Source organism: Melozone crissalis, unplaced genomic scaffold (assembly GCF_028551555.1).
Source record: "Melozone crissalis strain CALT ecotype California unplaced genomic scaffold, PUWL_Pcris_2 ptg000014l_1, whole genome shotgun sequence".
NCBI lineage: Eukaryota > Metazoa > Chordata > Aves > Passeriformes > Passerellidae > Melozone > Melozone crissalis.
This window is the reverse complement of record NW_026535792.1, coordinates 9359840-9380025: the sequence shown is the minus strand read 5'-3', so window position 1 is coordinate 9380025 and position 20186 is coordinate 9359840. Positions and strand designations below refer to the sequence as shown.

At 40.4% G+C, this 20186-nt stretch overlaps 1 protein-coding gene across 1 annotated transcript in view; it reads left to right on the top strand.

Moving 5' to 3' along the window:
- Window positions 1-5044: 5044 nt before the first annotated feature.
- Window positions 5045-20186, top strand: part of ADAMTSL3 (ADAMTS like 3) — a 165463-nt gene continuing 150321 nt past the window's right edge. The window contains exon 1 of the mRNA XM_054272627.1: window positions 5045-5128. Within this exon, the coding sequence (XP_054128602.1) occupies window positions 5048-5128 (81 nt within the window). The 5' untranslated portion in view covers window positions 5045-5047. The remainder of the gene's footprint in view (window positions 5129-20186) is intronic.

Below are 20186 nucleotides of genomic sequence, written 5' to 3'. Positions count from 1 at the left end.
TTCTACTTACTGTTGTGATGGAGCTGTTTCCAAAGCCCAGGACAAGGAACTACATGGAAGGCAATGGGTTCCATAACACCAAGAAATTAAAGACAAGGTGCTGTGGCTGAACTTTGTACCTTTTTACTAGTAGAGGCTTTACTCTTGGTAGGGTATAACATACTTGTGAAGGGTGACAGTGTGTGACTGTTCTCTGCCCTGGAGGGCTTGTTATTTCAGAGCAAACAAGAACCCTGTGCACATACAATGCAGGGCCAAAAAACTGATTAGACTGTGTCAGGGTTCTCATTACTCTAGCTACAGGAAATTTAACATTTTGCTTTTATTATTCAATCAGGTGCAGCTCTGTTACTGATAACTTTGAGATGTGGAACCAAAATGCAGTTTTTGCATGGGGCCTCTGCAGGATATTTCCAATTTTGCTATATGTTATTCAGAATGCTGATTTATGAGCCAAATGTTGTTCTGCACTGTTTCAGTGGATTTTAAATTTGTAGTTTAGCCAAACATATTTTCCCTTGAGTAGTAAAGACTTTTGTTGTGATGAAAGAATGGTCTCCATGAGCATCAGATTTGTGTAGCTGAACTTGGTTTGGGGAAATAATTATATATAAGTGGAATCTGTTGAAGAGGTATGTCTGCCTGCATTTCAGGACAAAGATAAATAGAGAAGTGTTGAGTTTCTCTTTTAAATATGACTATTTTCTATTAATGTTCAAAGAGTGAAATTTGGTGGTTATCATGTTATTTAACAGAGGTTTTCTGTTTGTCAGATCAGAGATTTTTTTTTTCCAGTTTGGCCCTTTGGCAGCTATATCTTGCAGAATCTTTTTTCTCTGCCACTTCTCCCTAAACTGTTAAGAGTAAGTTGAAATTTTCTGTTGCAATTGACCATAAATCAAGAAATTACAACTATTTCATGGTTATGTTTGATAGTGAAGACACATGGTCTTAAGTCTGTGTAAAATGAAGAATAACACCATCATATTTCTAACCACTGTCCTCATTAGAGTCCATGACAGCTGTACAGATGGAGGACATTGCTATTATGTGTTCAATGGAATAATAAGTGCAAACATCCATATTTCACAATTTTTTGAACATTAGAAGCTTTAGAGTTGTCATTTTCCATGTAATTTAAGTTATATATATTTTAGACACCAGCCAAAACAATGCACATGTGGAATACAAAAAAATGCTGAAAGCAATAGACAAATACATCTGAACTGAGTATTAAAAGCATTGCTATAGTTTGTTACTCAAAAATCTCATACTGGCTCTGCTGGGCTAATGTGGCATGAGTGGGAATTAAGACTGTGTGGTGAGAAGTGCTAGGAAGATAATACCAAAAGCACTTGACACTGTAATAGGCAAAGAGCAGAAGTTCTGTGTTGAAGAGTTTGAAATCTGTGCAAGACAGGGTAAGCAAAAGGGAAGTCAAGCATTTTCTTAGAGAATGTTTTATTTTAAACTCAAGTGGTTAATTAGTTTTTACAGAATTGCTAACAAACTTCTCCAGGTAGGAAAACTAGGCGATAAGAACCTTTAATTTGTGGCCCTTTTAACTTTAGGGTGTGTGTTAATGAGTCTGCTATGGAGCTGCAGGTGCTGTGAATTTTGAAGTGCTTGTTTTCAGTCACATCTTGCCTGGACACCTGAGTTTCAATCAGTTTTTGCTTGGCTCAGCAGAAGAGGTTATGAAGACCTCCAACAGGAGTCAAGATTTCAAAGCTTCCAGATTCAGTGGAAGTTTAGAGAGAAAAGAGTAAAGTGGCAGGAGTGTGTAGTGAGGCTGAGTGAAGAAATTGGATAAATGAGAACACAAATCAGCATTCAATGAGAATGAGATTCACACAGGAAAATGTCCTGTTTTCACATAGGAAAGTGCTTTCCAAACCCCTGTGTAGTTTCTAGTAGTAGGCTAAGGCTATTTTTATGCTCCAAATACTGTTATTTTCTGGGTGCTTATCTTCTTTGCAAAAAGGATTATTTCAATGTAATGTAACCAGACCTATGGATTGTGGGGGAGAATGGAATTAACAACACTTAAACAATTTCAGCAGCTGGGGTAAGACCTTCCTGATCTTTACTTTCCAAGGTAGGTACCACAAGGTACTTGTGGTGTTTACTGTAATGCTGCTTTCTGAAATCTCGCTCGGGGAATGCTTGTGGGTGCTTACCTCTGTTTTCTTATCTGCTGTAAAAATTCAGGCCTAGAATCTCTAACCTGGGACCAGGGTCACATGAGGAAGTAGGCATGTGTGTAAACAGCAACCTGGCTTGAGTTGCTGAATCTGATGTGAGCCAATCTAGGCTGCTTTGTACTACACAATTTTTCTACACTTAAATTTATTGCAGATGAAGAAATGTTTATAACACTTCTATGTATTAATTATAAGAGAATAGATATCCTAAGTAAGGATGGTGCCAGCTGGGTACATTCCTAAGAAAATGGCAAGTCTTGAGGGTCAGCTTTATCTCCACGGTTTTGACAAAGGAAAATGTACTTTCTACATTAGATTATCTAATGGCTAAATTCTGCCTTTAAAATCGGCTGTGATCAAGTCTGAAGTATATGCTACCTTCACGGGTATAAAATTTTGAAGATAATTTCAGGGTTATAACTCATGTCATAGTGAAAGGACTGTTTAAGTAAGTGTGGCAACTGCAATGGATGGAAAGCCAGGCTTTCCGGGAAGCTGATACACTTTCAGCTGAGCGGTATTAGAAAAATAAGAGATCGGGTCCTTAGCGGCACTGTTGCCTGTTACACAGCCTATTGTCATCATGTACGGACTGGGAAGAACAGCTCGCCTCAGGTGTCCGGGCTGAGGGAGACCTGAACCAGCGCAGCCTGTGGGTTCCAGTGGCTCGGAGGAGGCAGCCCGGGCAGCGCTGGGGTCCCGGCGGGGTCCCCGCGATCCTTGGCGCTGCTCCGGGCCGGGCGTGCGGCTCTGCGGGCAGGTTTCAGCAGAGGGCACTCTGTTCCTAACGATAGAGGAGGCGCCTTCCCGTGCTGGTGAGAAACCTAAACAGATTGGAAAAGTTTCCAGTGCAACATATTTGAACAAACTCTTCATCGGTTATGTTTAGTTCGCTGGAGCATATTTTTAACTTCAGTGGCAGGGATCAGAGCCCTTTCTCTACGTGCTGCTTTTAGCGGACTCGGCGAAAGCTTGGAACATCAGTGGAAGCTGTAGCGCAAAGGTAGAGGATTTTGGCGTTCCTGTTTAGAAGCTCGAAGCTCAGAGGGAGAACGAGAGCAAAGCTGTCGTAAGAGACATATTCGCCAGATTTACAGTAGGAAACCTAAAATTATTGTAGAGGGCAGCATGATTAAAGACCTACTCGGTGTGCGAGCAGATTTGTAGCTGTATAGCGAGAGTTACTCGCAGATGAGACACAGGATGGTTGCGGTTTTGGAAGCTGCTTTGCATCAGATTCGGGGGCTGACTTCACGGTAGCTTTAGCCCCTCGGGGGAAGACGAACCGCTCGGTCCCGGGCTGCCGGGGTCTCGGCCCCCGCCATCGGAGCGTCGCCAGCGCCTCGGGGGGGAGCGGGGGGGACGGGGCTCGCTTGGCCGCCCGCCCGCTCGGGCTGGCCGGGGAGGCAGCGGCTGCGCGGGGGGTGCCGGGCGAGCGGCGGAGCGGGAGCCGGGCCGGGCCGGGCCCCGCGCCGCAGGTGGAGGCGCCTCCGGCCGGGGCCGGGCTGCGGCGGGGGCGGCCCGCTGCCAGCAGCCTGTAGGACCTTGGCCGGGGCGCGGCGGTGGGCTGGGGCCTGGCGTGAGGGAGGGGCCGCCGCTGGCGGGGCAGGATGCTGCATCCCCGGTGCCGTGACAGCCGAGGCTCTCCCGTGCCCGGCCCGCTCCCCGGCGCGCCGCTCCAGGTGGGTGAGCCCGGGACAGGACAGGCCAGCCCCGAGCCTCTGCCCGAGCCGGGTCCCTCGGCAAGGGGAGGGAGGCGGCCGCGGTGCGGGGCGAGGGTCGCTCGGGAGGATCCCCGTGAGGGCGCGGCGGAGCTCCGGGAGCGCAGCACCGGCACCTGGGAAATAACACCGGAGCCTGGCGTGCTCGGCCGCTTGGGGCTCTCGACAGAGAGGAAAAATAATAAGTCTTCTTTTATTGTCATAGTTGATGCTTTTGAACTACAAAAGCATCCAGAAATGCTAATGATTTTGGGAGGAAGGGGGACTTTCTAATGTTTTTGGAGGGAGGGAATAAAACGCTTCTTTCTGTAAGGAATCTTAATTATGTTCGCTTGAACAGGTGCAAGAGCTGTTTTTGTAGATGGTTTTCCTTTGGGATGCCTGCTTTTTTAGAAAGGAGTACTTTATTTGAAGGAGAAGTTTGTATTCACTGTGTGACTTGGCAAACTTGTGGGGTGGTGGCTGAGGGGAAGGAGGGCTGTGTGTGTGTATTGGGGGTGCATAGAACTTTCACTGCTTTGAGATCACTTTGGTAGTGTATAGCCTGAGGCAATAGGGTGCATTGGCATAAGAAATTAACAGAATTATTAATATTATTACATGATGGTGGTTTTGGCAATTTTAAATTGTCAAGCCCGTGCTGACCTTGTAATTGTGATGATCACTAAATTGATGGATTTTTTCTGAACTATTATTAAGCCCTAATTGTTTAGTCTCTGAGCTTTCTTAGGCAGTGCAAATGACTGCTGAAATCACAGGGCCGGGCTTTCATCTTTGAATGGTGAAAGTGCTGGAAAGTACATCAGGAGTTCTGTGCTCCTTGGATTTTACATTCGAGAGATCAAGGTGGGAGGGAGTCCCAATTTGATAAATTCTCCTACATTCAGGAGATACCCGAGCCTGTCCGCTGTTGCCAGCTCCCCCGGCCCCTCGCTGCGGTCCCTTGCCGTGCCCTGACGGAGCTGCTCACCCTGCAGGCTGTGCTCATGGCATGCGCTGCGCTGTTTGCATTGCGCCGCTTCCAGCGGCCGGCCCAGTTTGCTTTAGTCATTGAAATCCTGGCGGAGCCCACTTCATTTTGTTTGTAACTTGAAACAATTTCTCTCCGCAGAGCCCCAAGGCATGAGGATGGCCAGCCCTAAAGCCGCCGGGCTGTCCTGGGAGATCACTTGGCTTGCTTTTGCTCTCTATGCTCACCTACAGGTAGGTAATAAACTTGTTGCTGTTGTCATTTCTGTATCATCCTGTATCAGGTGATCTTGCTGCACACTTTGCATTACTGTTTTAAACCAGAAAACTGCTGATGGAGCTGCTGTGTAATTAAAAGTCTCCCAATGAGAACATTTTCCTTTCACCAAACTTTCAAAGACATTCATGTGGGAAATGAATATTCTCTCTCCTGCTTAATACACTGTAGCTGACTTTACCAAAGGGTGACCAAAGGGAGATCTTGCCAGATGTGTAATGCCATGGGTCTTTCTGGGCAGCACAGCTGTTCTTTGCCCCTAGGAGTTTAAGCACCTGACAAATGTTAAGGTGCTCTAAGTGACAAGGGTTATAGAAATACCTTGGTAGAAACATCTAAAGCATTTAGAGGTGGGAAGGCAGGGAAGGTGGCCCAAAAAGGTCTTTGCTGCAAGTGTTGAATGAGTACAGGAACCATGGAGGAAAAACATAGCCGCCATCTGATCTCTTGCCTGACATGTGAGCCTAATCAGTTCCAAGAGGTGAGTATTTCAAGAAATATGGTGTGCTGTGTGCTGCAGAGATGTGTTACAGTATGTCATTCTCTATACTGATAGTTCCCACAGCACAACGTTTCAAGGATTCTTCAGTTTTAAGTACACACAAATTCAATAAATCCTTAGAAAAAGATTACTAAATAAACTGAGAATTAAAAAAAAATAATAAATAGGAACCTCTTTTTGAAGTATTGTTGTAGTTTTCAACAAAAAAGTGAATTCTTTAAATAAGATCAGCGTTGTTGTGTACTGTTTGTGCTATTGCAATGCTGAGAAGCAGAGCCTGATGTGCTGGGCAGGATATAAACATACATCCTAAAGAATTTTGAATTGAAGGACAATACAGCAGGCAAAAGGAGTATGAAGAAAGTGAGGAGACTGTGCTAGAGTAAGCTGTGATCAGTTTTTGGTGGATGTTGAGTTTCAAGGTAGTGGGAATGGGGCTCCCCTGCATCCTCAGTAGCACTGCTGAGTGCTGTGAGTGACTTGGCAGGTGAAGAACCCCTTCTCTCTGTCAGTATGGTTGCAACTGACCAGTGCACTGGTTACTTGAGTAAAGAATTTGCCATTAAAGTAAAAATTGACATCTGTATTAATTGTGCAGTGAAACGCAGTGTATTCACAAGTCTGAGCAGATAGGGCCGCAGTGGGATCTGCTTTCTGCCTGCATGTTTCTTATGCAAGGACAAAAATGTTACAGATTGGCTGTGCCTGTTCAGCTTGTATTTTTGTGTGCAAGCAGTTGAGTGATGCTGTAATAACCAGCCCTATAAAACACTCAGGAAATAGTTCATGGAGTTCTGTTAATAGTTCTGTTCAAGATAAGAATAGAAGCTCAGAGAAGGGACGTGTTAATTTTGGTTTTGTGCCTTTTGGTTATGAAGGGACCATTTTTTGCTTTTAAAGTATTTCTCTTGTATTTTTTCTTTCATATTTTTCTTCTTTCAGAGCTGGAACCAGTAGTGGCATAGTTTCCTCTTCTCCACAAATGGTTTGGCATAGCTTCACTTGTCTCTTTATAATAAAAACAAACCAAACATGTTGTAGTAATCAATTGGCTATTGTGAGTAGCTTTATGAACACTTCAATCCAGGTCAAATTTTATGGTCTTGATTGTCCTTTAAAATACTGTAATCTGTTTGGCATATTTGAGTTATTAGCACTTAACCCCAATCTTGTAGGAGGCCTTTTTGCTCCTAAGTTTTAGGTGTTTTATCACAATTTTAGGCACATAAAAGATATTTTATATTATTTAACATAACGTTTTTGGTATCCAATAACCATTAATTCCTTAATTGGTTGTTTGGGGCCATACTAAATGGACCACACACAGTCATTTTACCCTAATATTGTACCATAACTTCCACTTCTGTTGTTTTTGGCTATTAAAGTGCTTATGTCTAGAGCTAATCAATTAGAAACAATTGGATGCTGGGCAAGGTCACAAGTCTATGTCATATCACTTATGTGCAATTGATTAATTTCATCCTGCTTGAGGCAGGTACAGAATTTAAAAAAATGACCATTTTAAAAGAATGTGGTGGAAATGTGGTGGAAAACTTTAACATGAGAAGTTGTGAAAAAGAGGTAGCTGCTCCTGAGAAGCAATGGAACTTAACCTTGCTTATAGGAGTCCTTTCTGATTCTCCACAGCATGGTAATAAGCAGTGAGGTGTTTAGCTGGGCTCCACAATTATCTCTGCTCTTGCAGATGTGCAAATTTGACAAAACTATTTTGTCCATGGCAAATTAGTTGTTATATTAGTAGGTAAATTTGGTTTCCTGGGATAACCCAGGGAATAGTTTACCCCTGAGCATTGTTGAGCTGGCTGATTGTTAAATCTGCTCTGTGACCAGGAGCAGTGACATAAATCACCCAGGAAGAGATCCCTTGTGGGTAAGGCTTGGCCATGTTCTTTTCCAAGTCCAGAGCTGACCTTTTCTTGTATGTGCCAATATAAATGAAATTAATGGAACTGCATTAGTCTGAAGCCAATGGAAATACAAGCAGATTACGTATGGATGTTTTTCTTGAAAACAAACAAGATACTTGTCTGTCAGATGACAGCAGCAACATGGAGTAACTCATTGTTTCTAAAGATTTAAATGATGGCTCTATGCAAAGAAGTTACTCTGTTCTACTGATTATGTGTATTTGGGAATGTTAACATCCCTAGCATTGAATTTATTACTAAATATTGTTTAAAAGTCACCTCATTTTCCTCACATTGTAGCAGGAGAGCTATTAATTCTACAGATTTTAGGAGAAGGTTAGGCTAACACAGGAGAAGTCCAAGCCCAGTTCTGCTGTTTTGAAGTGATCTCTTGAGTACACATTGCTTCACACTGGTAATTGAAAAGGCAGGATGTTCAGCCTGGTAACCAAGTCTTTCTTAACCTTGTGATGATATTTTATTACACCATTCAACTAGATGCTGTTATATTTGTTATGAAATGTATGTGGGACTGTATATCTTTATAGTCCCACTAATGGATTACTGGCAGGAAGAAACGATGGCTATCAGATTTGTATGGGCAAATATATATCAAGAATTTTACACATGGATTCATTTTAGATTTATTCTCTGGTATGTTGTTTTCAAATCAGGAATAAGCTGAAATTTTCTTAGGTTCCTATGGTCTAAATTAAGCCCTCTACAAGTCAATGCATTTTGCCTCCAAAGACCATGGGGTTGGTAATATGTGCAGAGGGAGTAACAGCAAAGACACCATGTCTGGGTATTTAAGAAGCATTAAGTCTTGGTTTCTGTGGAAGGGAAAGTTTCATAGGTCATAAATTCATTCAATAAACTGTTGGTTGCTTCCATGATTTATGTTCCTGCAATCCCTGCCTGCATTATGGTCTTTTCTAACTATCTGTGATATTTTGGAAATGAAGGATATACATACTGAAAACATTATTGTCTTCAAAATGATTCTGCCACAACCAATCTGCCAAAACCTACCAACATAGTAAATGTCTTTAAGGCTGAGCTTTGCAAGGCCAAAAATCTGATGTCCATTATATGACATAGTGGACTTGGAGACCATCTTCATGGAAAACCTTTGGATTATTGTTTTACAGTCACTGAATGTATTGCACACTGATGTCCAGAAAATAGATTATGAGCTACATGCCATACAACATTCTTTAGTCTCCAGTAAACCTAATCAGAAATATCAGGAGAGATTGGCAAGTCCTGAGTTAAACCTGAAGCAGTTTTCAGTTTCTGTAGGCAGGTGGCAATTCTGCACCCATCTGGAGTTTTGCCATCAGCCCCAAAAGGCCTGTGGTTTTATTCTTAGTGTGAAGATTGATTTGCTGCTTCTAAAGACCAATAACATATCTGAGACTCTGTGCAAGTATTCTGACTTAAAATATTCATTGCTATTGACAAGGTTGCAACTCAGTGACTGCATTACCAGAAAACTTAAGTTTTTGAACATGCTTTAAATTCATGATTGATATTGATTGCTCAGCCAGTGCTCATAGGATCTGAACTGCTGTTACCCCTAGTTTACAATCCAATAGTGAAATTGCCTGAAAAGTTGATGTTTCTTGTGACTTGAGGCACAAACTATGTATGAATACTTACTTTTTAAAATGTGTCATATAAAATTAAAGTCAGCTGTGGGAGAGGACCAAGAGTCATCAATGAAGGCACCCCTTTACTGTCTAAGTTATTCATTATGGTGATAATTTATTGTGAAGTTACACTGAAAGTTGGACAGAAATTCTCAGATCATTTGTGTGTAGAGCTGCATGTTTTTGTTTCCAAAACCAGATATCCAGGAGTCTGGTATACTTAGAGAAGCCTCAAGGACAGGAATAATTTCTAACAACTGCCAGTGGCTTCTAATTTCTCTTCAAAGAGTCAAGAAATTATGCTCTAGGATGATCTTTGGTTTAGAAGATGCTTGAATGCTTGGTCACTGATAACTCCTCATTCAGGTCTGCTTGGGGCACCTGCGTCCCTCATATTCCTTACCAAATTGGGGCATAAACAGCACTGAGGTGGCAGTTTTGCACAGTGCACCAAATTCCATTCCTGCCTTTGCATCACAGAAAATGTACATGATTGATTGTACTGATATTAAAGCTCTTACTCTGCATCCAGAATTCCAGATTTAACCATCCAATATAATGCATTTTGCTTTGCAAGAGCATACATTTAAAAATCTGAATCCTTTTTATTTGATGTTACTTCTATAACCTGTAGGTTCACATATTTGTCCTTATGTTCAGTTTTTGTGCTTAAAGATTTTCTTTAAACATTTCTCCATGATTTCCTGAATCCCCAGGAGCTTGAATATGGCTTGCAGTCAAGTAGTAAAGTGAATTCAGTGATAGTGGAAGGAGATTCATAATCATGCATCTATAGCTGTTGGCATTGTAAGTCTATGCAAGAAATCTCAGGTGTAACTTGTATCATATTGTGCAAATGTTGTACTTTAGTCAAATCCATGTGTCAGTACAGTTTTATACAGTTAACAACACTGATGATCATTCTGTGGCTGTGCACAGTCCAACAGAATCACACTTGAAGAATTCCAGTGTCATTCTTATTATGCAAAATCTCTGCAAAACAGGGACAGTTTGTGCATGGTGGAAGAATGGGTTTGTTTTTGAAGTACAGTTTGATAGTGAATACAACATTCCAGAAGGGACATTGGATACAGCTATGGCCCCAGAGAGAATACTGAGACCCATGTAGGAACTGTACAGCATTGCAATTCTGATGTGCTCCATGCACTCACTTCATTGTCAGTGATAGACAATAACTCCTTTAGGTTTTGAAGTCATGCACATAACTTCCTTTCCTGTAAGGGGAGAACTTGATATTAGCTGAAGACTACAGACTGTCAAGTGCCCTTGTATTTAAGGGTCAGTTTTCAAAATTCCCTCACTTCAACTTGCAGGAGGAAGGACAGTTCTGTGAACTCCTTTTTGGTTGATGACAGCCATACAAGAGATCTAAAGTAATGCTGGTAGAGCAGGGTTTTCAGAAGAGTTTGTGAAGTCTTTGTTTTGATGTCTTTCAGTAAGACTAGAGATGTTAAACACAAACACAGTTAAGTACTCAATTGCATTGGTAAGTGCTTGGCTGGATTTTTCAAAGCAAGGTAAATTTCAATTAACCTAATGCTAGCCAGACATTGGGTGCCTTAGGCACTTCTAAAAAGTCTGGCTAAGTATTTTTCATCATATTTAGCTGATTAAACCAAAATTTTTGCCCTAAAAATTCTTTTGAAATAATAGGCTTCTGGTGTGTGAATTCTAGTACTCAAGTGCATATTTGATAATATTTCAGAAGCGCAAGTACAAGTGTCATGTGTTTATAGAGAGGGCAGTTTTTGAGAACTTGGCCTAATAAATCCCTTCCAGAGAGCATATTACATAAAGTGTTTAGCAACAATGTTATTTCTGTTTCTAATTTTGTATTTATTAGATTTAACATCATTATGGAGGGAAAATGAGAACAATATTTTCAGACTGTTTTGAGAAATGTGGTTTCCAGGAATTTTCAGTTTGTCATGCTTCTGGATGCGCTAGAAACACACTGAATGCAAGTTAGCTCAACAAAATTGTGAAGCAATATTCAAACTGCATTTATGATTGCAGTTACTAGATTGTTGCTGTATGCTAATGGTTGTCATTGGTGTCCTGGTGGGAGGTCCCAACTGCTTAATGAGACTGATTTGTAGCATGAAATAAGTGGAATGTTTGTTTATATGTAGAAGCATGTATTTCTGTGTTTATGTAATGGTGTTTTTTTCTGTCATCAGGTGCTTTGCCAAAAAATTGAAGCTGCTTTAAATTTATGGGACACAGTCTCCTGTTAGTGCATGCAAGCGAAATATTTACAGTGTATATTTGTGAAAGGATCTATAGGGGCTCACTGCATGGTAAATCAAGGTGTAGATAAGAGTTTTAGTTGCCTGATCTCCTGCCTTTTTTAGAACCAATGAAGTGAGGTGACATGGACACACCTGCACTGCTGCAGAATGTGAAGAGTGAGGGATTGTGTTTCCTCAGTCTCTGGCAGTAAGTGTTTCCTGGCATGCACCTTGCTGAAGCTCTGAGAAGATTGCAGGAACTGGCTTTATTCCCAGCTGGCTGATTCAGCAAGAAATTAACTCCAAACCCCCCGTTTTTGTTGCAATTTCCCTGCTTATATACGTGGCTGTTCTAGGCTATCTATTGGGATGGAGAAATGTGAAGGGACAGGTACTGGTTCTGATAAATTCAGATTTGCTTCTTCAGATGGACATTTTATTTTCTTTCTGACTACTGCAGCTTCTTGTGGTGTGGCAGTGGTGTGGAAGCAGAAGGCTGAACAAGTTCAGTGCTCTCTGTGGATGTATAACAAAAGAAATATGCTAATATGCAATTTGTCTTCCTCTCCTGAGACTCTTCTCTTATTAGATGTTTTCAAGGTCACAATACTCATTTGCTGTTTTGTTTTCTTGAGTCTTCAAATACTTTAAAACCATTCCCTAGTTGAGTAACACGGATGTTGGCTGAAAAACCCAATAGCACAGTAGTGTCTTGAGTATTGTCTGCTTGTTAGGCAATATCCTAGCTGTGAACTGCCAGGTACATGTGGCATATTATGCATTCTTTCAGCTGATCTCATCAGCACTTCTGTTGAAAGCAGGACAGAAAATACATCTGTTCCTGGAGAGATGGGCTGTGTGTGCTGTATGCTGTGTAGGGGATTTTAAAGCGACTAACTGATAAGACTGCTTGAACAGGCTCTGGTTTTGTCCCCTGATTTTATAACTTTATTTATATGAATATAAGGTGTATTATGTGACTAACAAATTAGGTGTTTCCTCTAGACTGGTGATTCTCTCGCAAGTCTTTTCATAGAACAGCAATTAACAGTGCTAATTAAATGTTACAAAATGATGTGAAAGGGAGGTGTAAGACAAAGAGAATCATCCTTTCACTGTAGGAATTCCTGGTTTGCCTGTGCTGGTGCACTGTATACAGCTCAAATCATTTGCGAGTGGGGTGGAAAGGTTAGGCAGGAATCAGCTGCTCACTTCTTTCTTTCAGTGTAAGAACTGAGGGCCTTTAAATAAAACTGCTAGGTGGGAGACTGAAAACAATGAAGCCTGGGTTTCTTCCATGTCATGATAATGGTATTTGGCACTCCTTGCCATACTTTGAGTAGAAAGTTACATGGATGTCAGGGGAGGCAGGGTGAGTGCTGGGAAGATCCACTTCACAGTAATGTACAGATGAACCCCAGCAGGCTGGGAAGGTGAGTCCAGGAAAGTATTGCAGCATTCTTGCTCTGGATGTGCTTTTTTGGGCGTTGTTGGAAGATGCTAGACTGGATGGTTTCTTGGTCTGAATCAGTTCAGCTGTTCTTAGGTCATTTTGGTGTTCCTCTGGGCAATACTTGAACATCATTGAACTAGAACCAGTTCTAGATTTATGTCACTTATGAATCATCATTTAAATATTAACAAAGAAACACATGCTCCAAACTCCAGGAGTATCTGGAAGATTGTCCTGGACATGAGAACTTGCTCTAAACCTAAATAGGTGACTATATTCTGAGCTTCTTTTTGTCTACTGGGAACATTTTTTATATTGTTATTAATTTTTAATGCAAACATTTTTAGCATGTTTCTGATACATTTTCAAATGTTAGAATTTTAGAATGATTTTTCAAGTATTTGAGGAAATTCAGGCTTAATTGCTGGAATAGCTTCTTGTTTTTAAGCAAACACTAGTATTTTCTTGAGGAAGATAAATAGAGAAACGGCTTCTGATGGCTTAGCTTAAGTTCCACTTCCATTATGTGATCAGTCCTTCTGTAAAACACAAGTATTCCAGACATTTTCCCTGCACTTGCCTTCCCCTCAGTGTGAGACTGCACACCCAAATGCTTTTCCCGTTTCCTTTTCCTCCTTCTTCCAGTTAAATTTGGAACACAATAGGTTGGTTAAGACTATAAGGAAAACCTCCAGAATGCTGTCTTAACAAATGGGGTTTTACCATGCAGCTGTGTATCTTCTGCTAGGAGGGAACTATAAATGTATTTTTAATGCCAGGAGCTGGGCTTAAAATGCCATTAGTTATCTGGTGGGAATAGATTTGAAAATTAGTAAGCAATTAGATCAGTGGGCAAGTATATTTTACTTAATTTTCTAAGTCTCATGGGCCTTTCCAATATCCTGTTAGCATCACCTGTTCTTAACACCCAACCTTTTAAAGCTTTTCCCTTATGCAGTGTGACAATAAAAGGGAAATTTTTGTTTAACTCCTAAATAAAAATTATAATTTAATTTTAATTTAAAAAGCCCCAACTTGCATGGTTTCTCCAAGGGAACCAGAGATATTCTTGGAACACTAAGCTTTTCTTGGGGAAAATTTATTCCTGCAGATAACCATCTTGAGAAGGACCTTGGTTGGGATAACAAAACATGTGGGTTTTGTTCTGATCTTTTGAACTTGCTTGAATTATGTCCTTAGTAGACATCAATGATGCATTTGTTTATAATTGCTTATTTTTATTACTGAATTTAGACGTCTGTGAGCCATCTGTAATGCGTCACATAGATGCCACTACTTAGAAATGGGGGAAGTGTAGGAATTATAAACTTTCTTTTTACTATTTCAAATGTTAAGGCCAATCTTTGAGAATACTGAGGAAAAGGCCTGATCCTCTTGCCCTGTACTGAGTGTCTCATCATTCCTTGTCTGCCATAAGCTCACTTTAAATCAGTGATGATATGAGGGCTCTTGTACTCCAAGCTCTACAAGATTTCAGTTCTGGAAAAGATCCTTTATGAGGTTGCTGTGCCACAAGTGAGACCTTATTTTGTAAAATTGAGGCTTTCTACTTCAACAGTACAGCATCAGTGGGAGTTTTTCTGAAGGGAGACCTGCCCATAGGAAGCAAGCTGAGGCTGAATTTTAGTAGTTCTGACTACTTGGCTGTCATATTTTCTGTTGTGTGGTGTCACTCAGTCCATCTCTTCATCATATCACTGCTAAGGACAGATGGCATTTAAAGTGTTGTCTGCAGCTGTTTTCTTGGAAAATGGCTGTATTTCTCACTTTGGAAAAAAAAGAAGCAGAAATAATAAAGCTAATTTTCCTGTTGCTTATAAACATTGCAAGAGTTGAAGTGATTCCCATTTTTTTACAAGTCACTTTCTTATTTTGTGTCACTGAAGACCATTTTATCAGGTGTTATGGTCCCTCCCTGTTGGCAGGAGTTCCTCTGAACTGCTGTGGAGGCAAACATCAAAACTGGTCCTTAGAGCATGTGCATTGTTTTTCAGGAAAACTGAAACTGAATGTGGAAACTCATTTTTTAAAAATTAATGTGGCTTTTTGCCAGAATCATCTTCAGGAGGTGTCTCTGAACCTTTTAAGGGGTTTCAGTCTCCAGTGCATGGTGCAGTTCTGAGAGTGAAAGGAGGGAGACACGAGTACACCACCAGTGAGGAAGACAGAGCTGATTCCTACATGTAGCAGCATTTTGTCTGTGCAGATGAAAATTGACATCATGGTGTAGGAATGTTGACAGTGTTTTGCATTTTGCTAGCTGCACTTACTGGAAAGCATGTGTTTCAAAGGGAGTTTCCAATTTTTATAAGTCTTTGCTTCCATATTAGCCCAGTCTTATTTTGAATGTAGACGTGAGCTATGAATAAGATTTAACTCATGGAGTAAGATTCCTCTGGCACAAAATGTGAATGAATAATGCAAACATTAACTAGTAATGTGCATGTCTGGGTCAGAATAATGAAAGCCAACCTTTAGGTTCCACTGTTACCACTCAACATTGTCTTATTCTGTTCAAGAATGCCTTACTCTGAGAGTAAGGATTCTGAATTTGGGTGATCTTCTCTCAAGAAAAGCTGCACTAAGTGTGGAGAAAGCTTAGTTGGCTGCACAAAACCAACCCTTTGGTTGTGGGAAATTCCCACTGATGGGATTTCTTAGTTTCAGATGGGTCTGTGAAAGGAGTGAGCCTGGAAGTGAGGAAAAAAGACTAGCAGCAATGAAAAAGTGACACTAGCTCTTCATCTGGAGAGCAATCATTCAGATAAAATTGGCAAAATTCAATTAGATTATCTTTCAATGGTGGGCTGGCGTCTCTCTCTGACCTTCATAATCCAATTAATTTTCCCAGAGTTATGTACTATGCAGAAAGTTGGCAACCCAAGTTTCCCATGTCATCAACTCTATCCAGTCTCCTGAGAAGAAGTTTTCTTAAGTGCAACATCCTTGCACCTGCTAGTTCTTCCCCAGCTCTTCCCAGAATCAGGCTGCTGAACACCTTCATGAATTTATTCCATGTTACCAAAGCAATTTACTGACTTCAGTAATGGGATTCCCCAGCTGATAGGAGACAGTCCAGTTCCATTAACCTGTTCTTGTAGTGAAGGACCCAACTCTTTTTTCAGTGTCTGGGATAGATGGGTTTGGAAGAGTTAGACTGTATTATCTGTATTCTGAGAAATTACATCTGCACCTTTAGGTGAAATCAAAAGCACCAAGTCTGTTCCTTTGCCTGCAGAGAAAAGTTAGCACATTATTTCATGAGGAGCATTTAACATCCCTATAAAATTCAACTCTCTGCTTCAGGTGTGTAATGTCTCAATTTGCTGCTGAAATTTTGAATTTTGTTCCTGTGTGCATGCTATATGGAAATACCTGTGTGTGTATCACATGTGATTGCACTACAAAAGTCTCAGGCAAACTGAGATTGTCTTTAGCTGAATTTTAGTATGAATTAAGTGTTAGAAAGCTGCAGGCTCCTGATGGACTCTTCCCTATATATAAATTACAGTTCTGCTTCATGAAAAAATTATTTACCCCAGCATTATTTTTAGCTGAGAAATCGGACGCAATCGGAGCTTTTTGCACAGCTGAATAAGAATATGGAGTGATAAAAATGAGGAATGGTGCTTCATATTGAAGGGTGATGCACTTTGCTAGGAGGAATACCTGCTCTGGGACTTGCAGTGCCATGATAGGTTTTGTAAAATAGAGATCTGCTTGCATGATTTTGTCTTGGAATTGGCTCTTTTCATAATGTAGCTTAGGAAAAAAAAATCCTGTTCAGAGCTGCATAATTTCTGGCCAGATAGGTCAGAAATAATGTATGGAGCACCTGAGTAGGAATAAAATTTGGATTTCTGGGGACATTCTTGATTCTAGTGGATCTTACTTTCAGCAACTCATTACTCTGTGCGGGTATTTGTGTTGAAATTTGTCCAGTTCTCCTCACTGATATTTGTTCTGTTCAGCTTTTAAGATGCTGTTGCTCCTTTTGGAGAGCTGCCCCAGCAGTGCAGTTTCTGGGGGCTGCCAGAAGGGATTTTGCCCTCTGGGTTTTGAGGGCTGGTGGGGTACTCAGCTGCTCCCCAAGGCTCTGGGGCTGCACAGGGCTCTCAGTGGGCTCAGTCCTGCCTGCTCTGAAGGGCACATGAGAGCTCCTGGTTTTCAGAGCCATGTAAGCTGAGTTGCAAGGCTGTCACCTAGCTGATATTTTCCTACAGCTTGGTAGTGTTTACTCTATAATTTTTATTTGTCAACTGCAACAAATTCAATGATTAGTCTTAATATTTTGTCAGAACATTTCCACATAACCAACTGTGTTTCAAATATGTCTCAAATGTTCAATTATTAATTGTCATGATACCTACCTGTGACTTTTATTGTTTATTTGTAGAATCTGATTTCAAGTAGAGCAAGAACTGTACAAGCTTTATTGTTAGGAGAGAAATTTAAACTTTATTGGGATTAAGTGTTTAATAATATAATTTGCTGCATATGTTGCAAATACAAGCTGCTATGAATAGATCCTCTGTAAAAAAAAGCATTTGATATGTTATGTATGGACTTAAATTCAATATGTTGTTATCTTTAACTGAAGGAAATTATAAGAAGAGATTTACAGAGGAGGGTTTATTCTATTAACTTTAATTTCTTTAAAACTTTCCTCAACTGAAGTTGAACTTGATTTCTGTATTTTGACTTTGTTTAAAATGTGCTGTACATAACTTCCTCTGTTCCTTGAATATTATTCTGAAAATAGTACAAATTGGCTGTTTTTCATCTACATGAGAAGAGAAAAATGTAATTAGTAGCAATAGGTGGGTTATTTATTTAAGTGGGGTGCCCTGATTTTGTATTTGTCCACTCACAGTAGACTTGAGGATTTAAGCATAAGGTTTCCCATTACATTACTAGATTTTTTAAGATGTAACTTCTTTACCTTGCAAAGAACTGTGAGGGAGACCCTCCCTTTCCTACATGTCTTTGGTCCCCAGCCTCCCAGGAAGTATTAGTACAGAACACACTGATTTAGAATAGGTATTGGTTTGGATTCTTATGATTTTTAGGTTATTAGAATGACTCTGTGTTTGTAAATAGCAGAAATGAAGTTTTGGACTACTTTGAGATTTAGAGACCATATTAAATCTTTGGTCCTAGAACCTTTGAACTGGAGATTTAATTATTGTCTCACTTTTAAAGTGGGTAGCTGCTTCTTTGAGGGTTTTATATAAGAAGGTAATCAGGGGTTTTTTTTAAGAAAAAGAAAAGGTTGTAGTTTTTCATAGAACAATTTAGTCAGTACCTTTGTTGTTAAAGCTGGAGCGGCACAAAATGTGGGGAATCACTGTATGCATTATCTCAATTCAAAGAATGAAAAATCATGCATAGGGAAGGGATAAGTCTGATTCAGTCATTTTTAAATGGTTTTCTGCAAGAGGGCAAAAAATTTTAGACCTTGTGCAATGTGTAGGATTTCCTTCAGCCTTTCCACCAGGAACTATAAAAAGGTTGTATAAAGACACAGAATAATTACAGCCTGAGTCAGGCCAGCAAGTTGGCTTTTTTCACTATAATCACGACAAAAGAACATCTATCTTGGCCAAAAGAACTTAAAAAGGCCAAAAGAACTGGGCTCTGAAATAGAGATGTTCTGGACTGATAATTCCAAGTGCAGCCAATCTTGCAGACAAATACACAGGTTAAGATTTATATTTGGCTCTTGTTATTTAAAATGGTTGCTGTTTAGACTTCTTACAATAGCATTTTACTCTGTGTAGGGTGCAGAGGAAACCAGGACTGTAAAATGTGCAAATGAAAATAGAAATACTGCCACAGATAACTCCAGCATGGCTTAACAGGGAGACTCTTATTGTTTTCACTTTGCAAAGCAGTGAAGAAAAGAATGTGAAGAAATGTATAATTATGCAGGATAAGAATAGATCAACTGAATCAGGAAGAACACAGTATTTCACATTACTGTAAATTCACCAGATTGTGAAGGTTCCAGCTTCAGTAGTTTCTGGTGTTGTGGTTGTCTTTAGTCTGAGAAGTTATAGATGTATAGGGCAAAGGAATCTTCTGCAATTAAATAAAAGGGCAGAGGAATTTATTTCCCTCCCTTTGCACAGTCCATTGTTCTTGGATTCTGTCTGTATTTTGAAAAGTCTTAGAATGCTAAAGACAAACATATGAGAATCTGGAACCATGCTAAAGCTTCAGATACTGAGCTGTTAGGGTTGGCCTCTGAGCTCACATTAGCTTGTACTGGCAAACTAAGAGCTGACTGTGGATAAGAAAATTCAGGGGAGGTTATTGCCACAGATCCTTCCAAAAGTGCTCAGGAATAGTTGAAAAATATTCTGTAGGAATAGTGCCCCTCTGTAAATCTTTAAAATTAAACTATTCTGTCAAGAATTCTGTCTAACCTTAAGTGCAAATGGTAGTGGTAAAAGAGCAGCTGCTAGGTATACAAGAGTAGGTGATCTTGTACCACTGGTTAGACATGAGGCATGTATGGAGGACTCCACATTTCCCCTGGCCCTTGCTGCTTCTAAAAGTACTGAGCAGATTATCCCATGTCCTACAAGAGGCATGACAGTTTTTCAAAAGACAAGGTCAAGGGGAAAACCCAAGATTACATGTACTCTTTTACAATTCAGTGCATAAAAGCTGCTTTTGAAAAGCTTTTCCTTAGCAGTCATCCTGCTTCTGAGGAAAACAGTGGTTTTCCACTTGGCTGGAGCAGGAGAGGCCAAATGAGTGGCCTTTAAAGGATGTCCATGGCATTTAGAGCTGATTGCTCATTTTGTGTGCAAGGTAAATGTGTTGAGAGATTTGATTGTACCAGCAGCAGCAATAAGAGTCAGTCCCTCCACAGCCTTTATTGTTCAATCAGGAGGGTTTTCAGTAGCTTAACTACACTCTGTGCTTTGTATCCAGCTGTGGATCTCTAAGTTCAGATGCTGGTAGGTTCAGTGAAATGCCAGTACCTTGGTACCTGCTGAAAAATTATCACTTCCTCCAGTTACCTACTTTAAGCTGCTGGTAAAGAGAAGGAAATGACCATTTATCCTACTGTCCATCTGCTATGCCATCACAAACTCCAGAGCCATGTTCCGGAGTAAAATTATCCTGTTAAATTTCCTGTAGAAAGACAATCATAATTGGAAAGCAGTGCATGACTTATGACCTGTCTCAGCTCATC